This window comes from Akebia trifoliata, chromosome 8 (genome assembly GCF_017979445.1).
Source record: "Akebia trifoliata isolate Shusen 1 chromosome 8, ASM1797944v1, whole genome shotgun sequence".
NCBI lineage: Eukaryota > Viridiplantae > Streptophyta > Magnoliopsida > Ranunculales > Lardizabalaceae > Akebia > Akebia trifoliata.
In genome coordinates this window covers 5,180,959-5,197,975 of record NC_141382.1, presented here as the reverse complement: position 1 = coordinate 5,197,975, position 17,017 = coordinate 5,180,959, and the positions used below count along the sequence as shown (strand labels likewise).

Below are 17,017 nucleotides of genomic sequence, written 5' to 3'. Positions count from 1 at the left end.
GTCTATAAGGATTTTTTTTTTTCAAATAAATATAATATTTTGAACTTGAGAGTACTTATTATATATATATATATATATATATATATATATATATATGTAAGTTTTTTGTTTAAAAGTGAAATTAACATTGTAGGAGTAAAATAGCATGCTTAATTTTTTTTTATTGTGCACATGTCACCTCGAGACATCAATCCCATTCTCGATTAATTTGATCCAAAAACTTCTCCATCTATACCCCAAACCTTCACTGAAACATGATGACCATGACTCCTAAAATTAACAGAAACCATTAGAACTATTGAATAAGATGTGATTTCATTTATCAAGAAGTGACCTTCGAACACGATTACAAGGAGGTGAAGTTGTGAGAGTGAGGTGTCAAATTGGTTTCTTTTATTACAATTTGTATATTATTTACTCTTTCTAAATTAACTTAAGCGTCAAAGTGGAATCAACAGATACCCTATAAGCATGAGAGCCAAAGGCAACATAAAAGAAAGAAGAATCTCAACAGTTCGTATCGTGAATCCCAAGATGTCGTTCCAAGGACCTAATGTATATTTATAAAAACTTTTTTTCTTCTATTATTAAGCTTGTGAACAAATTTGCAATAAAATGGATCCATAAGGTCACATAAATAGTTTCAACAAAAAATATTTGCTATTTTATTTTATTTTATAATTATAATTATATTTAATTTATGAAGATTTCTAATAGCATATTAATGATTTATTTGTTATTACTTACAATATTAAAAAAAATCAAATTACTTATTTTGGTTGATTTACAAAACATTCACTAAAAATAGGTAAAGTCCCGAACAAGCACACTAATCATAAAATTTTACCGAGTAGGAAAGAAACTAATTAAAGAGTAATTTACCAAAAAATGCACTAACAATTGAAAAATTATAAAAATTTCCCATTGTTCATTTTAATTCCAAAATCAATAATTTATAATTTTTGGAATTACAATATTTTCATTGAAGTGGGGAAAGAATTGCCTGTTTTATAAAACAAAACAAAACAAAAAAAAAATCAATAGTTTTGGGGAAAAGTTACTATTCATTTTACAAATTTGTCATTTTAAAAGAAAATAGTTCCGAAAATGATAATTTAATATTTTAAATATTAAAATGAATAGTGTGTCATTTTGGTAATTCACTCTAAAATTACACAAAAACCCTTCTCAAAATGAGTTGTTTAATAATTAACAATAAGGAGTATTTAGTAATATTAAACAGTTTATTGCATTAAACTTTAATCCAAATTAAAACAAATAATATCCATTTCATCGGAATTTCACATTTTTTCTCTACTTATCCGTTAGTTTCCCCTGTTTTCAACTGCAAAATTTAACTTAAGGTCCGACATCATTGGACATAATAATCCTTTAATATCGGGAATCCCTAGGAAATCTCTTTTAATCTTCATCTAAACTTTCGGAAATCCTAGTTCTAATCGGATTCAGAATTAGAATTATCCTCTGATTGTGATTTTGAAATGTACGTAGTCGATAAGTAAGTCTCATTTGTTATAAAATAAACTCAGAGCTTGTAATTGATTTTCGATAGAAAACTTTGAAGAATTCTAAAGAGTGAGAAAGAGATGGAGATAATAGAGGTCTGGAGCTGGAACTTTGACAAGGAGATGTCTCACATAGAAGAAATCGTCTTGAGCTACCCTTATATTTCATTTGACACTGAATTCCCGGGCTTCTTACGAAACACTCCTCGAGATTCATCTCAGTTAGATCGATACGAGGATTTGAAGTTCAACGTGAACCAACTCAAAATAATACAATTGGGTTTATCGTTCTCGGACGAGAATGGGAATCGGCCGATTTCCGGTGGAGTCTGGCAATTCAATTTCAATCATTTTAATCCAAAATTCGATTTCCAGGTATCGAGTTCGATTGAGTTACTACGACGAAATGGAATTAATTTAGAAAAGAACTTCATACAAGGAATCGATGTGAATGTGTTCTCGTCGAGATTTACAAAGGCATTTTTATGTAATCGAAGCATCAAATGGATTACATTTCATGGTTTCTACGATTTAGCTTATGCGATAAAGTTGGTGATGAACAAACCCATGCCATATACATTGGGAGGTTTTTTGAGGTCCATCGATACTATTTTTGGACATGTTTACGACGTGAAATACATGGCTGGACTATGTGAAGGAATGATAGGTGGGGAGATTGGATTGGAGAGCTTGGCCAAGATACTAAAAGTGGAAAGAATCGGGGCATCTCATCAAGCAGGTTCCGATAGTTTGTTAACGACTTGTTGTTTTTGGAAGATGAAGACAGAATTTGATCAATTAACGGAAAACAAATGCGATGGATTTTTGTATGGGATTAGTTCGAATATGCGTCATCGATCTTATTTTGTTGGGTATCCAATTGGTGATCGATATTGTTACCCAGTTTATCGACAGCAGTGTACCAATCACTATAGCTATCCAGTTTATCGACAGCAGTGTGGCACATTTGTTCGCAGTTTCTACTTACCGAGGCCATAGTGGAAGATTTGATCAGTTACTGATTTTTTTTTTTTTTCTCATTTTTGTTTTTAATCAAATTTAATTTTCTACAATATAAGTGAATGTTTGTTTTCTTTTAATGAGATCGGTAACTGGGCTTTGTCTGGAAATTGAACTCAAGTCTGTGGTATCAAATTTCTTATATGAGGGTATGAGAGGAAATTAAAGGAAAATTAGAAAACTTACCCTTTTGGAAAAAAAATAAGTTGGTTATCAAAAAGATTAAAAACCATTTTGGTAAATATTTTGAAATCCAGACATATTCAATAATTTTGAAAATTTAAAATTTAGCCAACTTAAGGGGCAGAGTCTCCCACGAATATCATTTGATATTCAACTTAAGGGTCAGAAAATGAATCATACAAAGGTTTCAATCTATCCTGTTGTTGTCAAATTTCTTATATGAGGGAATGATTATTAGAAATTAAAAGAGAATTAGAAAACTTACCATTTTGGAAAAAAAATGAGTTGGTTACCAGTGAAGATCAAAAACCATTTTTGGTGAATATTTAATATCCAAACTGGTTCAATAATTTTTGTATTTTCAGATTTTGCCAACTTAAGGGGCGATGTCTCTCACGAATCGCATTTGGACTTCAACTTAAGGGTCACAAAATGAGCCTTACTAGGGTTTCAATCTCTCTTGTTGTAGTCAAATTTCTTATATGATTGTGGGGTTAAAAGGATTTGAAAGAAAATTAAAAAAGTTACTATTTGGAGTTGATTACTAGTAAGATCAAAAACCAATTGGTAAATGTTTAGAACACTAGACAGGTTTATTTTAAAATTTAGCCAACTTAAGGTCAATTGTCAAATTTTTACGTGATTCCCTCAAGATTGAGGTACATCCACAGATAACACCGATTACACTATAAAGAGAAAACTCGCAATTATAGATTACACTATTTCACCAAAAATAAAAAAATATAAATATCCCAAAAAATTAATTATGGTTTTACAAAATAATAGTGAAATTACGAAAATACCCTTAAAAAAATTTCTTGTTGATCAGTACTATCAGGCTCCACAAACCACAACAAACGTAAGAAAACTAGACCGACCCCAAATTTTCAAGATATTGTTTGGGTGATGACGTGAGAAAGCTGGGGCTTGGTAGAATCATGCAAAATAAACCAAGATTAGAGAGTTTTATTAAGATAACCGACAGCATGCTCATTAATTATGCTTTGCCTTGACAAAATTTACAAACAGAGGGACATAGTTGTATCTAAAATTTGTTATATGGTCTGGTTTATTTCATTCCATATGTGATAGCTGCATTGAGAAGCACAGACCATAAATCCGAACCTTGAACATTGGAAAGAAAGTTTAAGATTTTTTTTGGTCTCATAATGCCACCACCAATCTACTAACTTGATAGCCAAACTTATAATTTTAAAATTTTGTTATAGATTATTATAATTTATAGCTCTAGTTTAACGAAGTAACACCCCCATAATAATGAAATATTCTCATGTAACTATTGGGATCTCTTCCTCAAGTTTATTTAAATTTTACACAAGTAGTAGTATTGATGCTACGCTAAATATTGTGCCACGGAGAGGGTTTTGCTGATGTGGTGCCATCACCTGTCAGGATGACACGCCACATAGGACGGATAAGTTCTTTGATGTCTTGTCCCATGGGAGTGCCTATTTTTATCCTTGGGCAGCTCCACAACAACTATTGTTGTGCGCATGATGAGCCAGATCGTGGTGCCAGTCGACATGGGAGACGTGTATGACAGGTGCATTATGATTGGGAAAGGAATGAACCCCCCAAGGGTGACGCATCCGACTGGAAGATAGATAATGGGAGAACCCTTATCGTCATGTAGGACGACGAGCAATCCAACAATGCCACCTAGGGCTATAAAGGGAACTTATTGCCTCTTCCAAGTAACATGATCATCATCATCAAAGACTAATCCCAAATGTCTAGGACTAGCTGAAAATAATATTCCTCCATCCCATTATTCAAAAATCATTTATATAAAAATATTTCAAATGCCAAATGTGTTCCTATGCTGAGCAAGTGATTGATTCAACTTGGAGGAGAGCATGTAAAAAAGCAAGGTCGGGTGAGGTGACCGACCATGTAATAACAAGTACAAGCTAGATTTACCCCGATTGAGTAGAACAAACTCTTTGAATGTTACCATCTTCTTCTCTATTTAAAATTTTCTTCTTCCTCTTCATATCCGTGTTTTCAATCTTCTTAATAAAAATTCTAATAACACCCTTAACTATTTATTTGTTATTAAAAGATTAACTTACTTATTATGATTGATTTACCAAAACATTCACTCAAAACTATGAAGAGCTACTATTGCCACTCCAATTCCTATATAAATCTTCAAAGAATTGTACATAGTTGGTGAGATTTTAGTAAAAGTTGGTGTGGCAATGGCAACTCTCTAATTATAATTTGCCCTTACAAGAAAATCTTGGGTCTGCCCTTGTTGGGGTGCCAATATCAACTTCTATTGGCACCCCAACTTTTACTTATTCTCAACCATTTCCTTATTTTCTTTATTTCTAATTGAGGTGTAATAAATAAAAGTTGGGGTGCCAATAGCAGCTTTCACATTATATTTAATTTAATAAGAATTCTAATACCATCCTTAACTATTTATTTGTTATTAAAAGATTAACTTACTTATTATGATTGATTCAACAAAAAACATTCACTCAAAATTGTGAAAACTCCAGTAAAAACCACACTATTTATAATTTTTTACTAATAGTAATAGAAGATCAATTAAGTTAAATTACAAAAATACCCTTCTCAAAGTTAGTTAATAAATAATTAACATGGGGATATTTTTGTAAGTTAAAACAGTTTCTACCCTTTTGTTTAAAATCTAATTCCAAAACTGGTAATTATTAACCCTTTTTGAAATTAAAATGAATAATATTCATTTAATGGGACTTTCAATTTCAATTTCAGTTTTTTTTTACATCATTGGACATCAAAAGTGTCCAATAGACAAACGGATTCGATGTTAAGCGAATCCCAAGGAAATCTCATTTAAAAATCTTGCGAACTCGGAAATAGAAAGTCTTAACGAACTTTCTTCTTTGAAATAGAAAGTTTTCAAATTAGAAATAGAAACTCTATCATTTAATTCCGTTAGATCACTCTCAAAGTATCCGTTTTAGTAAGTTTTTCTTTTGTGATAAAACCAAGTTTTAAACTGAATTTACGATAGAAAACCAGATATTTTGAAGAATTCTGAGAGAGAGAGAGAGACAGAGATATGGAGATAGAAGAGGTCTGGAGCTGGAACTTTGAACACGAGATGTCTCGCATTGAAGAAATGGTCTTGACCTACCCTTATATTTCATTTGACACCGAATTCCCAGGTTTCTTACGTAATACTCCTCGTGATTCTTCTCAGTTGGATCGATATGAGGATTTGAAGTTCAACGTTGATCGCCTCAAAATAATACAATTGGGTTTATCCATCTCGGATGAGAATGGGAATCGTCCGATTTCAGGTGGGTTTGGCAATTCAATTTCAACCATTTTAATCCAGAATTCGATTTCCAGGTTTCGAGTTCGATCGAATTACTACGACGAAATGGGATAAATTTGGAGAAAAATTTCATACAAGGAATTGATGTCAATGTCTTCTCGTCGAGATTTACAAAAATTTTGTTGGGTAATCGAAGCATTAAATGGATTACATTTCATGGTTTCTATGATTTAGCTTATGCAATGAAGTTGGTGATGAACAAGCCAATGCCGTATACATTGAGAGGCTTTTTGAGTTCCATCGATACCATTTTTGGACATGTTTACGACGTTAAATACATGGCTGGACTGTGCCAAGGAATGAGAGGTGGGGAAATTGGATTAGAGAGATTAGTGAAGATATTGAAAGTAGAAAGAATCGGAGCATCTCATCAAGCGGGTTCCGATAGTTTGTTAACGACTTGTTGTTTTTGGAAGATGAAGACAGAATTTGATCAATTGACGGAAAACAAATGCGATGGATTTTTGTATGGGATTAGTTCGAATATGCATAATCAGTCTTATTTTGTTGGGTATTCGATTGGTGATCAATATTGCTACCCAGTTTATCGACAGCAGTGTACCAATCACTATAGCTATCCAGTTTATCCACAGCAATGTAGCACATTTGTTCACAGTTTCTACTTACCGAGGCCAACGTGGAAGATTTGATCAGTTACAGTTTTTTTTTTTTTTTCTCATTTTTGGTTGTAATCAAGATTGATAAATTACGAAGAAATAGATGTAGGGCGGATGAAAATGTAACAACTATGGATCATGGTGGAGTCATGCAAAGAATCTATTAGATTTATTGAAAATTATTAATTCTAAATTGTAAAAGATGTATTTCTTTTTTTTTTTTGCAAAAGAAATTAAAGTAGGTAGTGATGGATTAATTAAAGCAAATGAAGTATACAATAGTAAATTTGATATTTGAATATATTATATATAACTCACTACATAACGTTTTGGAGGTGTAGAAACTATGTGTTTTTGTGTTCCTACCCCCACTTCGCACTCTAGTCACTAAGTGCATACCCACTTAGATCAAGCAATTCAAGGTTAGGATAGTAGGAGACAATGGAAACCACAGATGCATCAGTGATTTCTGAACCGAGTACAAGAGAAAGCATTTGTAAACCCCTGAACAAAGGAAACAACCAAATATCACTTGTGAGTTTTTTTTTTGGTTGAGTCATGATGAATACATGTGGTCCTGGTAGGCAGATGGGTACGTGGCTGATGTGACAAGGGCATAGAATCATAGATCGTTTTCATCGGGATACATAAGAAAAAGATGTGTGGCTCTATACCCTTGCCACATCATCCACGTGCCCAACCGCATATCAAGATAGCGTGCATTCATCATTTTTTTTTTTTTTTTTGATCCCACCATGAGAATGCATGAATGCAAGTATAATGTAAATCAAACACTAAGAAAAACAGAGAACAAATGCTGATCCTGGAAACAGAAAATGAAACTTCTACCAGTACTACTAATAGTAACAGTTAACAACAGTAAAAGATGTATCATAACACAACAGATATAAATCAAACAAACCATCAACTCAAGAACAAACAAGAAAAATAATTAGACGCACAAATGCTTCAGACAGTAATAGTAACTAATAAATCACATATCATGCCAAAAATAGATCAAACTCCAAAATTAACAGTTGAAAAGAACAACTAGGAAACACAAGTACAAATCAAACGCCAATTTTCTGATTTGACAATAACATAATAAATCAGACCAAATGGAGTAGAGGAATTAATGGAAAAGGTAAAACATACTCACAATCTTGAATCTTTCCAAACTAATGACATGCCCCTAAGCTTTTTGCCATCCTTAAATATTTTGAATGATTTAAAACCCACTCTCTTTGGTGGATATTTGAGATACCTCCACTATGTTTCACAAATTGCTGAAAAACTCCCTTTGACAGATCAAGATTGATAAATTACGAAGATTGAAAACAAAGAACACAAGAGATTTATGTGGTTCGACAAGATTTCCTACATCTACGGTCGGTGATGATAATTCTTTATTGAAAAAAACTACGAAAATACCATATAATTTTTAGGGTTTCTGAATTTAAAATATATATATATGGAATCTTAATTAGGGCAAAACACCTATTTTCTAATTACAAAAATGTCTCCACACCCCAACTATAAGATATTCCCAAAGAACTCAAGTTAGGGCAAAACACCTATTGTGAAAAAATATGTCCCTATCTAGCCTTGATGCCCCCCCCCCCCCCCCTCTCCCTCAATATTTTGGGTCGTCTAGACACCCTGAACATTTCGGTGAATACTTGAGATACCCTTTTTGCTTTCAAATGGTGGTACATGCCCCCTTCCCCTCAATATTTTGGATGATTTCGACATGGTGAACATTTGAGATACTCATGTGTTTTCAAACTAATGATGTACTTCCTTTGACCTTTTTCTTCATTTTTTTTTATTTTTTTGCTCTATTCTTTTTTCTTCGTATTGTTTAACTAACAAACAATAACCAAATACCCTCATTTTCAATATGCAACCAAGAAGCCTTAATTTTTTCTTCCTAAAATCGATCTTTAAGATCTTCAAACTTTATGACAAATTAAGTTTAATATATTAACCTCATCTTTAATCAATTGTTTTTAACCTTGCCTTAATCCTTGTAGAAAATTCTCGATTTTTCTATTCTTCAACTTCAAAAATCATATCTTGATGTTTCATTAAAGTGGGGAAATAAATCCCTGTTTTATAAAACAATTTTTTTTTACAACAATTTTACTACAACTAAGGCAAGAAAAGTATTTATTGTTTTATAGAATAGGGAAAAAATTACTATTCATTTCACATTGTATCGTATTAAAAAAATAGTTCCGAAAACGATAATTTAACATTTTTTAAATTAAAATGAATAGTTTGTCATTTTGGTAATTCTAAATTACACAAAAACCCTTCTCAAAATGAGTTGTTTAATAATTAACACTAAGGGGTATTTAGTAATATTAAACAGTTTATTGCATTAAACTTTAATCCAAACCAGTAATTATTAACAGTTTTCCCAAGTAAAATAAATAATACATTTTTTTTTCTCTACTTTTCCATTAATTTTCCCCTGTTTTCAACTACAAATTTAACTTTGAGTTTTTTTAAGGTCCAACATCATTGGACATAACTGTCCAACAAACAAACGGATGAATTAGAAAATCTATCTCGAACAATCAGTTCGGGAATCCATAGGAAATCTCTTTTAATCTTTATCTTAAACCCTACGTATCTCGAACATTCTACAGAATTAGAAAGTTTATCGAAAAAAACAAACGGATGAGATATTAAGATAATCCTTTAATTTCGCAAATCCTAGTTCTAATCGGAATCAGAATTAGAATTATCCTCTGATTGTGATTGTTGGATTACGTTTTCAAGTTTCAGATATAATCGCTTTTAGTGATTCTCATTTATTATAAAATCAACAGACCTCTCATCACTAAACTCAGAGCTTGTAATTGATTTTCGATAGAAAACTTTGAAGAATTTTGAAGAAAGAGATGGAGATAGAAGAGGTTTGGAGCTGGAACTTTGAGAAAGAGATGTCTCGAATAGACGAAATCGTATTGAGTTACCCTTATATTTCATTCGACACCGAGTTCCCAGGATTTTTACAAAATACTGATCGAGATTCATCTCAATTAGATCGATACGAGGATTTGAAGTTCAACGTGGATCAACTGAAAATAATACCAATTGGGTTTATCATTTTCAGATGAAAATGGGAATCGTCCAATTTTAGGTGGAGTATGGCAATTCAATTTCAACGATTTCGATACACAATCCGATCTTCAGATGTCAAGTTCAATAGACTTATTACGACGAAATGGGATTAATTTAGAGAAAAATTTCTTACAAGGAATCAATGTGGATGTATTTTCGTCAAGATTTACTGAGGTATTGCTATATAATGGAAACATCAAATGGATTACATTTCATGGTTTCTATGATTTGGCTTATATGATAAAGTTGGTAACAGATAAGCCGATGCCATATACATTAGGAGGTTTTCTGAGGTCCATCCATGCTATTTTTAGACATGTTTACGACGACATGAAATACATGGCTGGACTTTGCAAAGGAATGAGATTGGATTGGAGAGATTGGCGAAGATATTAAAAGTGGAAAGAATCGGGGCATCTCATCAAGCGGGTTCGGATAGTTTGTTAATGACTTGTTGCTTTTGGAAGATGAAGACAGAATTTGATCAATTGACGGAAAACAAATGCGATGGATTTTTGTATGGGATTAGTTTGAATATGCGTCGATGTTATTTTGTTGGATATTTGATTGGTGATTACTATTGCTACACAGTTAATCCACAGCAGTGTGGTACATGTGTTCGCTGTGTTTACTTATTGAGGCCACTGTGGAACATCTGAGCAGTAACATTTTTTTCTTCTCATGTTTGATTGTAATCAAAGTTAAATTTCTTTAATATAAGTGAATGTCAGTATTAGTTTTTTTTTTTCTTCTTTGAGTTTATGTATAGAAAACTGGTTGTGGATTGTTGTAAATGGGTGGAAAAACAGTTTTGGAAGAAAAAAAATGAATTATGATTTACATGTATTATTCTATATTTTTACAGACAAATCATTTTCTCTAACTTAAACAATTTTTTTCTTTTATAAAATTAGAAGGTTTTTTTTTTTTTTTTTGAGTTCATGTTATAAAGCAATGCTTGGGATTGTTAGTTGCAGAGATTTTTATGATTAAGATGTGTATTAAATATTAGTCACTCCCAATTTTAAGGGAAAAAAATATGTTACATAGAAAATGATTTGCCAAGTAAATATTTTTTCATAATAATTTTTCCATCTTGAGTGGAAAATATTCTTTAATCCAAGTCCTAAGATAAAATAATTTTGTCATTTGTTGGAAAATCGTAAAAAAAAATAAAAATTGTAAGCTTGGGGCGGTGTCTCCGAGGATTCACAATTGGTCTTCAATCTGTTGCTGTGGTCAAATTTCTTATATGAGGGTATGAAAGGAACTTAAAAGAAAACTTAGCATTTTGAAAAAAAAAAAATTAGTTATCAAAAAGATCAAAAGCCACGTTGGTAAAGTTTGAAATACAAACTGATTCAATAATTGTGGTATTTTCAAATTTTAGTAAATATTTTGACAACCAGGTTGGTTCAGTAATCTTGGTGAAAATCACAGATTGAAAACATTTCCAGAATTAAAAATGGTGCTTTACTGAAAATAGAGAGGAGGTCATATGGTGAAGGCTACAAGTCATTCAGTCACAAAATGGTTTCCCAATCTAATAACAAATTCAGTCGTCTATGTTCTTGATTCAGTTCTGTTTTCGTAATTAGAAAAACAAACTCATCTCGTAGATAGGTTGGAATAAATTTAATTTAATCGTGTCTAGAAAATTTTTATGTGGCCTAAAACATACACAAGTTTAATTATAATTAAGAGATATTTATGAAAAAGTGATCAACTTTTGACAAATTTATGATTCTGTCTCACTGTTCATATTAATTACCAAAACATGAACGATAACAAATTTGAAGGTTTTTAAAGTGACTATTTCGCAGGTTTGAAGTGGCAATTTCACTTTAAACCTGTGAAATAGTCACTTCATTATATTCTTTTAACAAAAACGTGATTATTCGCGTTCTGGTAATTCATCCTAAAATTAATGAAATCCATATCTGCATATAATATAAGATCCTAACATCAAAAGTGATGGGTTAGCAATTATTCTATTATGACGCAAACATGTGACACCCACCTAATGGGTAGAAAGCTAGTGCTCTCTATATTTATATGTGACAACTATTTCGATGAAAGCTTCAACGAAAATGATGTTGAGGTGAGACAAATATATTACATTACAAAAAAAAGTGTCATAATTACACTTGCAAAGGAAACTATTTCACATCTGAAAAGATGTGTGACGACTCAGTATTACACGTAAATATACACATGACGCTTTTATAAAGTTTGATATCATTAAATAACGTGTTGTATTACAACTAAGTTATTCTATAATAGAAAGGTAATACACTTTGTTACAATGATGTTTTTCCATTTTTCAATTACACTTTCTTCTTCATTTTTAATCTTCTTCTTCTTTGTATTTGTGTTTTCAATATTCTTCTAAAATTTTGTCTCCGTTTGAAATCTTCTTCTTCATCTTCTTCAACTAGTTTGATGAAAATTTTAGTGAAAAATGGCGAAAAGGTGAGAGAAATATATTATATTAAAAAGGTGTAATATTTTCTTTTTTATCCCTTTAGTCCAATCTATTATTTTTCATATTTTTCCCTTTTTAACCTGAAATTTTGTTAATAATATCTCTCCAATTTTATTTTTTACACTTTTACCCCCTTAACCCGATAGAGGATGTTTATGCCGTAAGCACAAGTAGACTTTAGTAAGAATATATATTTTTTTGTTTTATACAAGCTTTGAACCGATAAACGAATTGAATTGATCAATTCTACATTTTCTTAACCCAAAAATAGAATCGCAACTTGTTTTGAATTGAATTAGACCAGTCCAAAGCTATTTGTTTGGTTTGATTCTCGGTTTGAACCAAACCAAGTTGCACTCTTAGTATAAATAACGAGAAATAATGATAATACGAATATGATGTACAAATCTACTTTTGATAAAATTTTGAAACTAGGGATTGTTTTGATACTTTTTAGTGAAAAATTAAAAATATATATATATATACTTATTTCGGTCTATAAGGATTTTTTTTTCGAATAAATTTAATATTTTGAACTTGAGAGTACTTATAATAAATATATATATATATATATATATATAAGTTAACATTGTAAGAGTAAAATAGCCTGCTTAACTTCTTATTGTGCACATGTCACCTCAAGACTTCAATCCCGTTCTCGATTAATTTGATCTAAAAACTTCTCCATCTATACCCCAAACCTTCACTGAAACATGATGACCATGACTCCTAAAATTAACAGATACCATCAGAACTATTGAATTAGATGTAATTTCATTGATCAAGAAGTGACTTTCGAACGCGATTACAATGAGGTGAAGTTGTGGGAGTGAAGTGTCAGATTGATTTCTTTTACAATTTGTATATTATTTATTCTTTCTAAATTAACTTAAGCGTCAAAGTGGAATTAACAAATACCCTATGAGCATGAGAGCCAAAGGCAACATAAAAGAAAGAAGAGTCTCAACAGTTCGTATCATGAATCTCAAGACGTCGTTGAACTAATGTATATTTATAAAAACTTTTTTTCTTCTATTATTAAGTTTGTGAACAAATTTTCAATAAAATGGATCCATAAGGTCATATAAATAGTTTCAACAAAAAATATTTGCTATTTTATTTTATAATTATAATTATATTTAATTTATGAAAATTTCTAATAACATCACTAATGATTTATTTGTTATTACTTTCACTATTAAAAAAATCAAATTACTTATTTTGGTTTATTTACAAAAAAATTCACTAAAAATAGGTAAACTCTCGAAAAAGCACACTATTCATAAATTTTTACCGAATAGGAAATAAACTAATTAAATGGTGATTTACCAAAAAATGCACTGACAATTGAAAGATTATAAAAATTTCCCATTGTTCATTTTAATTCTAAAATCAATAATTTATAATTTTCAGAATTACAATATTTTCGTTAAAGTGGGGAAATAATTGCCTGTTTTATAAAACCAAAAAAAAAAAATTCAATAGTTTTACTTAAGCTAAAGCAGTTAAATATTTAGTATTTTATAGAATAGTGGAAAAAAATTACTATTCATTTCACAAATTTGTCATTTTAAAAGAAAATAGTTCCGAAGACACGATAATTTAACATTTTAGAAATTAAAATGAATAGTGTGCCATTTTGGTAATTCACTCTAAAATTACACAAAAACCCTTCTCAAAATGAGTTGTTTAATAATTAACAATAAGGAGTATTTAGTAATATTAAACAGTTTATTGCATTAAACTTTAATCCAAATAAAAACAAATAATATCCATTTCATCGGAATTTCACATTTTTTCTCTACTTTTCCGTTAGTTTCCCCTGTTTTCAACTGCAAAATTTAACTTAAGGTCCGACATCATTGGACATAATAATCCTTTAATATCGGGAATCCCTAGGAAATCTCTTTTAATCTTCATCTAACCTTTCGGAAATCCTAGTTCTAATCGGATTCAGAATTAGAATTATCCTCTGATTGTGATTTTGAAATGTACGTAGTCGATAAGTAAGTCTCATTTGTTATAAAATAAACTCAGAGCTTGTAATTGATTTTCGATAGAAAACTTTGAAGAATTCTAAAGAGTGAGAAAGAGATGGAGATAATAGAGGTCTGGAGCTGGAACTTTGACAAGGAGATGTCTCACATAGAAGAAATTGTCTTGAGCTACCCTTATATTTCATTTGACACCGAATTCCCCGGCTTCTTACGAAACACTCCTCGAGATTCATCTCAGTTAGATCGATATGAGGATTTGAAGTTCAATGTGAATCAACTCAAAATAATCCAATTGGGTTTATCTTTCTCGGACGAGAATGGGAATCGCCCGATTTCAGGTGGAGTCTGGCAATTCAATTTCAATCATTTTAATCCAAAATTCGATTTTCAAGTATCAAGTTCGATCGAGTTACTACGACGAAATGGAATTAATTTAGAAAAGAACTTCATACAAGGAATCGATGTGAATGTGTTCTCGTCGAGATTTACAAAGGCATTTTTATGTAATCGAAGCATCAAATGGATTACATTTCATGGTTTCTACGATTTAGCTTATGCGATGAAGTTGGTGATGAACAAACCGATGCCGTATACATTGGGAGGTTTTTTGAGGTCCATCAATACTATTTTTGGACATGTTTACGACGTGAAATACATGGCTGGACTATGCGAAGGACTGATAGGTGGGGAGATTGGATTGGAGAGCTTGGCCAAGATACTAAAAGTGGAAAGATTCGGGGCATCTCATCAAGCGGGTTCCGATAGTTTGTTAACGACTTGTTGTTTTTGGAAGATGAAGACAGAATTTGATCAATTGACGGAAAACAAATGCGATGGATTCTTGTATGGGATTAGTCCGAATATGCATCATCCATCTTATTTTGTTGAGTGTCCGATTGGTGATCAATATTGCAACCCAGTTTATCGACAGCAGTGTACCAATCACTATGGCTATCCAATTTATCGACAGCAGTGTGGCACATTTGTTCGCTGTTTCTTCTTACCGAGGCCAATGTGGAAGATTTGATCAGTTACTGTTTTTTTTTCTCATTTTTGATTTTAATCAAATTTAATTTTCTGTAATATAAGTGAATGTTTGTTTTTTTTTATAAATGAGATCGGTAACTGGGTTTTGGCAGGAAATTGAACTCAAGTCTGTGGTATCAAATTTCTTATATGAGGGTATGAGAGGAAATTAAAAGAAAATTAGAAAACTTACCCTTTTGGAAAAAAATAATTTGGTTATCAGGAAGATAAAAAACCATTTTGGTAAATATTTTGAAATCCAGACAGGTTCAATAACTTTGGTATTTTAAAATTTAACCAACTTAAGGGGCAGAGTCTCCCACGAATATCATTTGATATTCAACTTAAAGGTCAGAAAATGAATCATACAAAGGTTCCAATCTATCCCGCTGTTATCAAATTTCTTATATGAGGGAATGATCATTAGAAATTAAAAGAGAATTAGAAAACTTACCATTTTGGAAAAAAAAAATTGAGTTGGCTACCAGTGAAGATCAAAAACCATTTTTGGTGAATATTTGATATCCAAACTGGTTCAATAATTTTTGTATTTTCAGATTTTGCCAACTTAAGGGGCAATGTCTCCCACAAATCACATTTGGACTTCAACTTAAGGGTCACAAAATGAGCCTTACTAGGGTTTCAATCTCTCTTGCTGTTGTCAAATTTCTTATATGATTGAGGGGTTAAAGGATTTGAAAGAAAATTAGAAAAGTTACCATTTGGAGTTGATTACCAATAAGATCAAAAACCATTTGGTAAATGTTTAGAACACTAGGCAGGTTTATTTTAAAAGTTAGCAAACTTAAGGCCCATTGTCAAATTTTTACATGATTCCCTCAAAATTGAGGTACGTCCACAGATCACATTGATTACACTATGAAGAGAAAATTCGCAATTATAGATTACACATTTTCACCAAAAACGAGAAATATAAATATCCAAAGAAATCTAATTAGGGTTTTATATAATAATAGTGAAATTAGGAAAATACCCTTGAGAAAACTTTCTTGTTGATCATTACTATCAGGCTCCACAAGCCACAACAAACGTGAGAAAACTAGACTGACCCCAAATTTTCAAGATAATGTTTGAATGATGACGTGAGAAAGCTGGGGCTTGGCAGAATCATGCAAAATAAACCAAGATTAGAGCGTTTTATTAAGATAACCGACATTAATTATGCTTTGCCTTGACAAAATTTACAAACAGAGGGACATGGTTGTATCTAACATTTGTAAATTTTGTCATATGGTCTGGTTTATTTCATTCCATATGTCATATGTGATAGCTGAGAAGCACAGACCATATCTCCAAACCTTGAACATTGGAGAGAGTTTAAGATTGTTTTGTCTCATAATGCCACCACCAGTCATACTAACTTGATAGCCATACTCACAATTTTAAAATTTTGTTACATATTACTATAATTTATAGCTCTAGTTTTACAAAGTAACACCTCCATAATAATGAAATATTCTCATGTAACTATTGGGATCTCTTCCTCAAGTTTATTTAAATTTTACACAAGTAGTAGTATTGATGGTACGCTAAATATTGTGCCACGGAGAGGGTTTTGCTGATGTGGTGCCATCACCTGTTAGGACGACACGCCACATAGGATGGATAAGTTCTATGTCTTGTCTCGTGGGAGTGCCTTTTTTTTTTCCTCGGGC

General features: G+C 31.5%; 1 protein-coding gene and 2 pseudogenes across 1 annotated transcript; all 3 read left to right on the top strand.

Annotated features, from left to right (window-relative positions):
* Positions 1-1,607: 1,607 nt before the first annotated feature.
* On the top strand, positions 1,608-2,525 carry LOC147395658 (putative CCR4-associated factor 1 homolog 6 pseudogene; annotated as a pseudogene).
* Positions 2,526-5,805: 3,280 nt separating this feature from the next.
* LOC147395657 (putative CCR4-associated factor 1 homolog 2) lies at positions 5,806-6,734 on the top strand. Its single transcript, XM_086452978.1, has 2 exons — positions 5,806-6,046; positions 6,259-6,734. The coding sequence occupies exons 1-2, from the start codon at positions 5,806-5,808 to the stop codon at positions 6,732-6,734; spliced, it is 717 nt and encodes a 238-aa protein (XP_086309104.1).
* A 7,678-nt stretch (positions 6,735-14,412) lies between these two features.
* Positions 14,413-15,342, top strand: LOC147395656 (putative CCR4-associated factor 1 homolog 6 pseudogene; annotated as a pseudogene).
* The last annotated feature ends 1,675 nt before the right edge of the window (positions 15,343-17,017 follow it).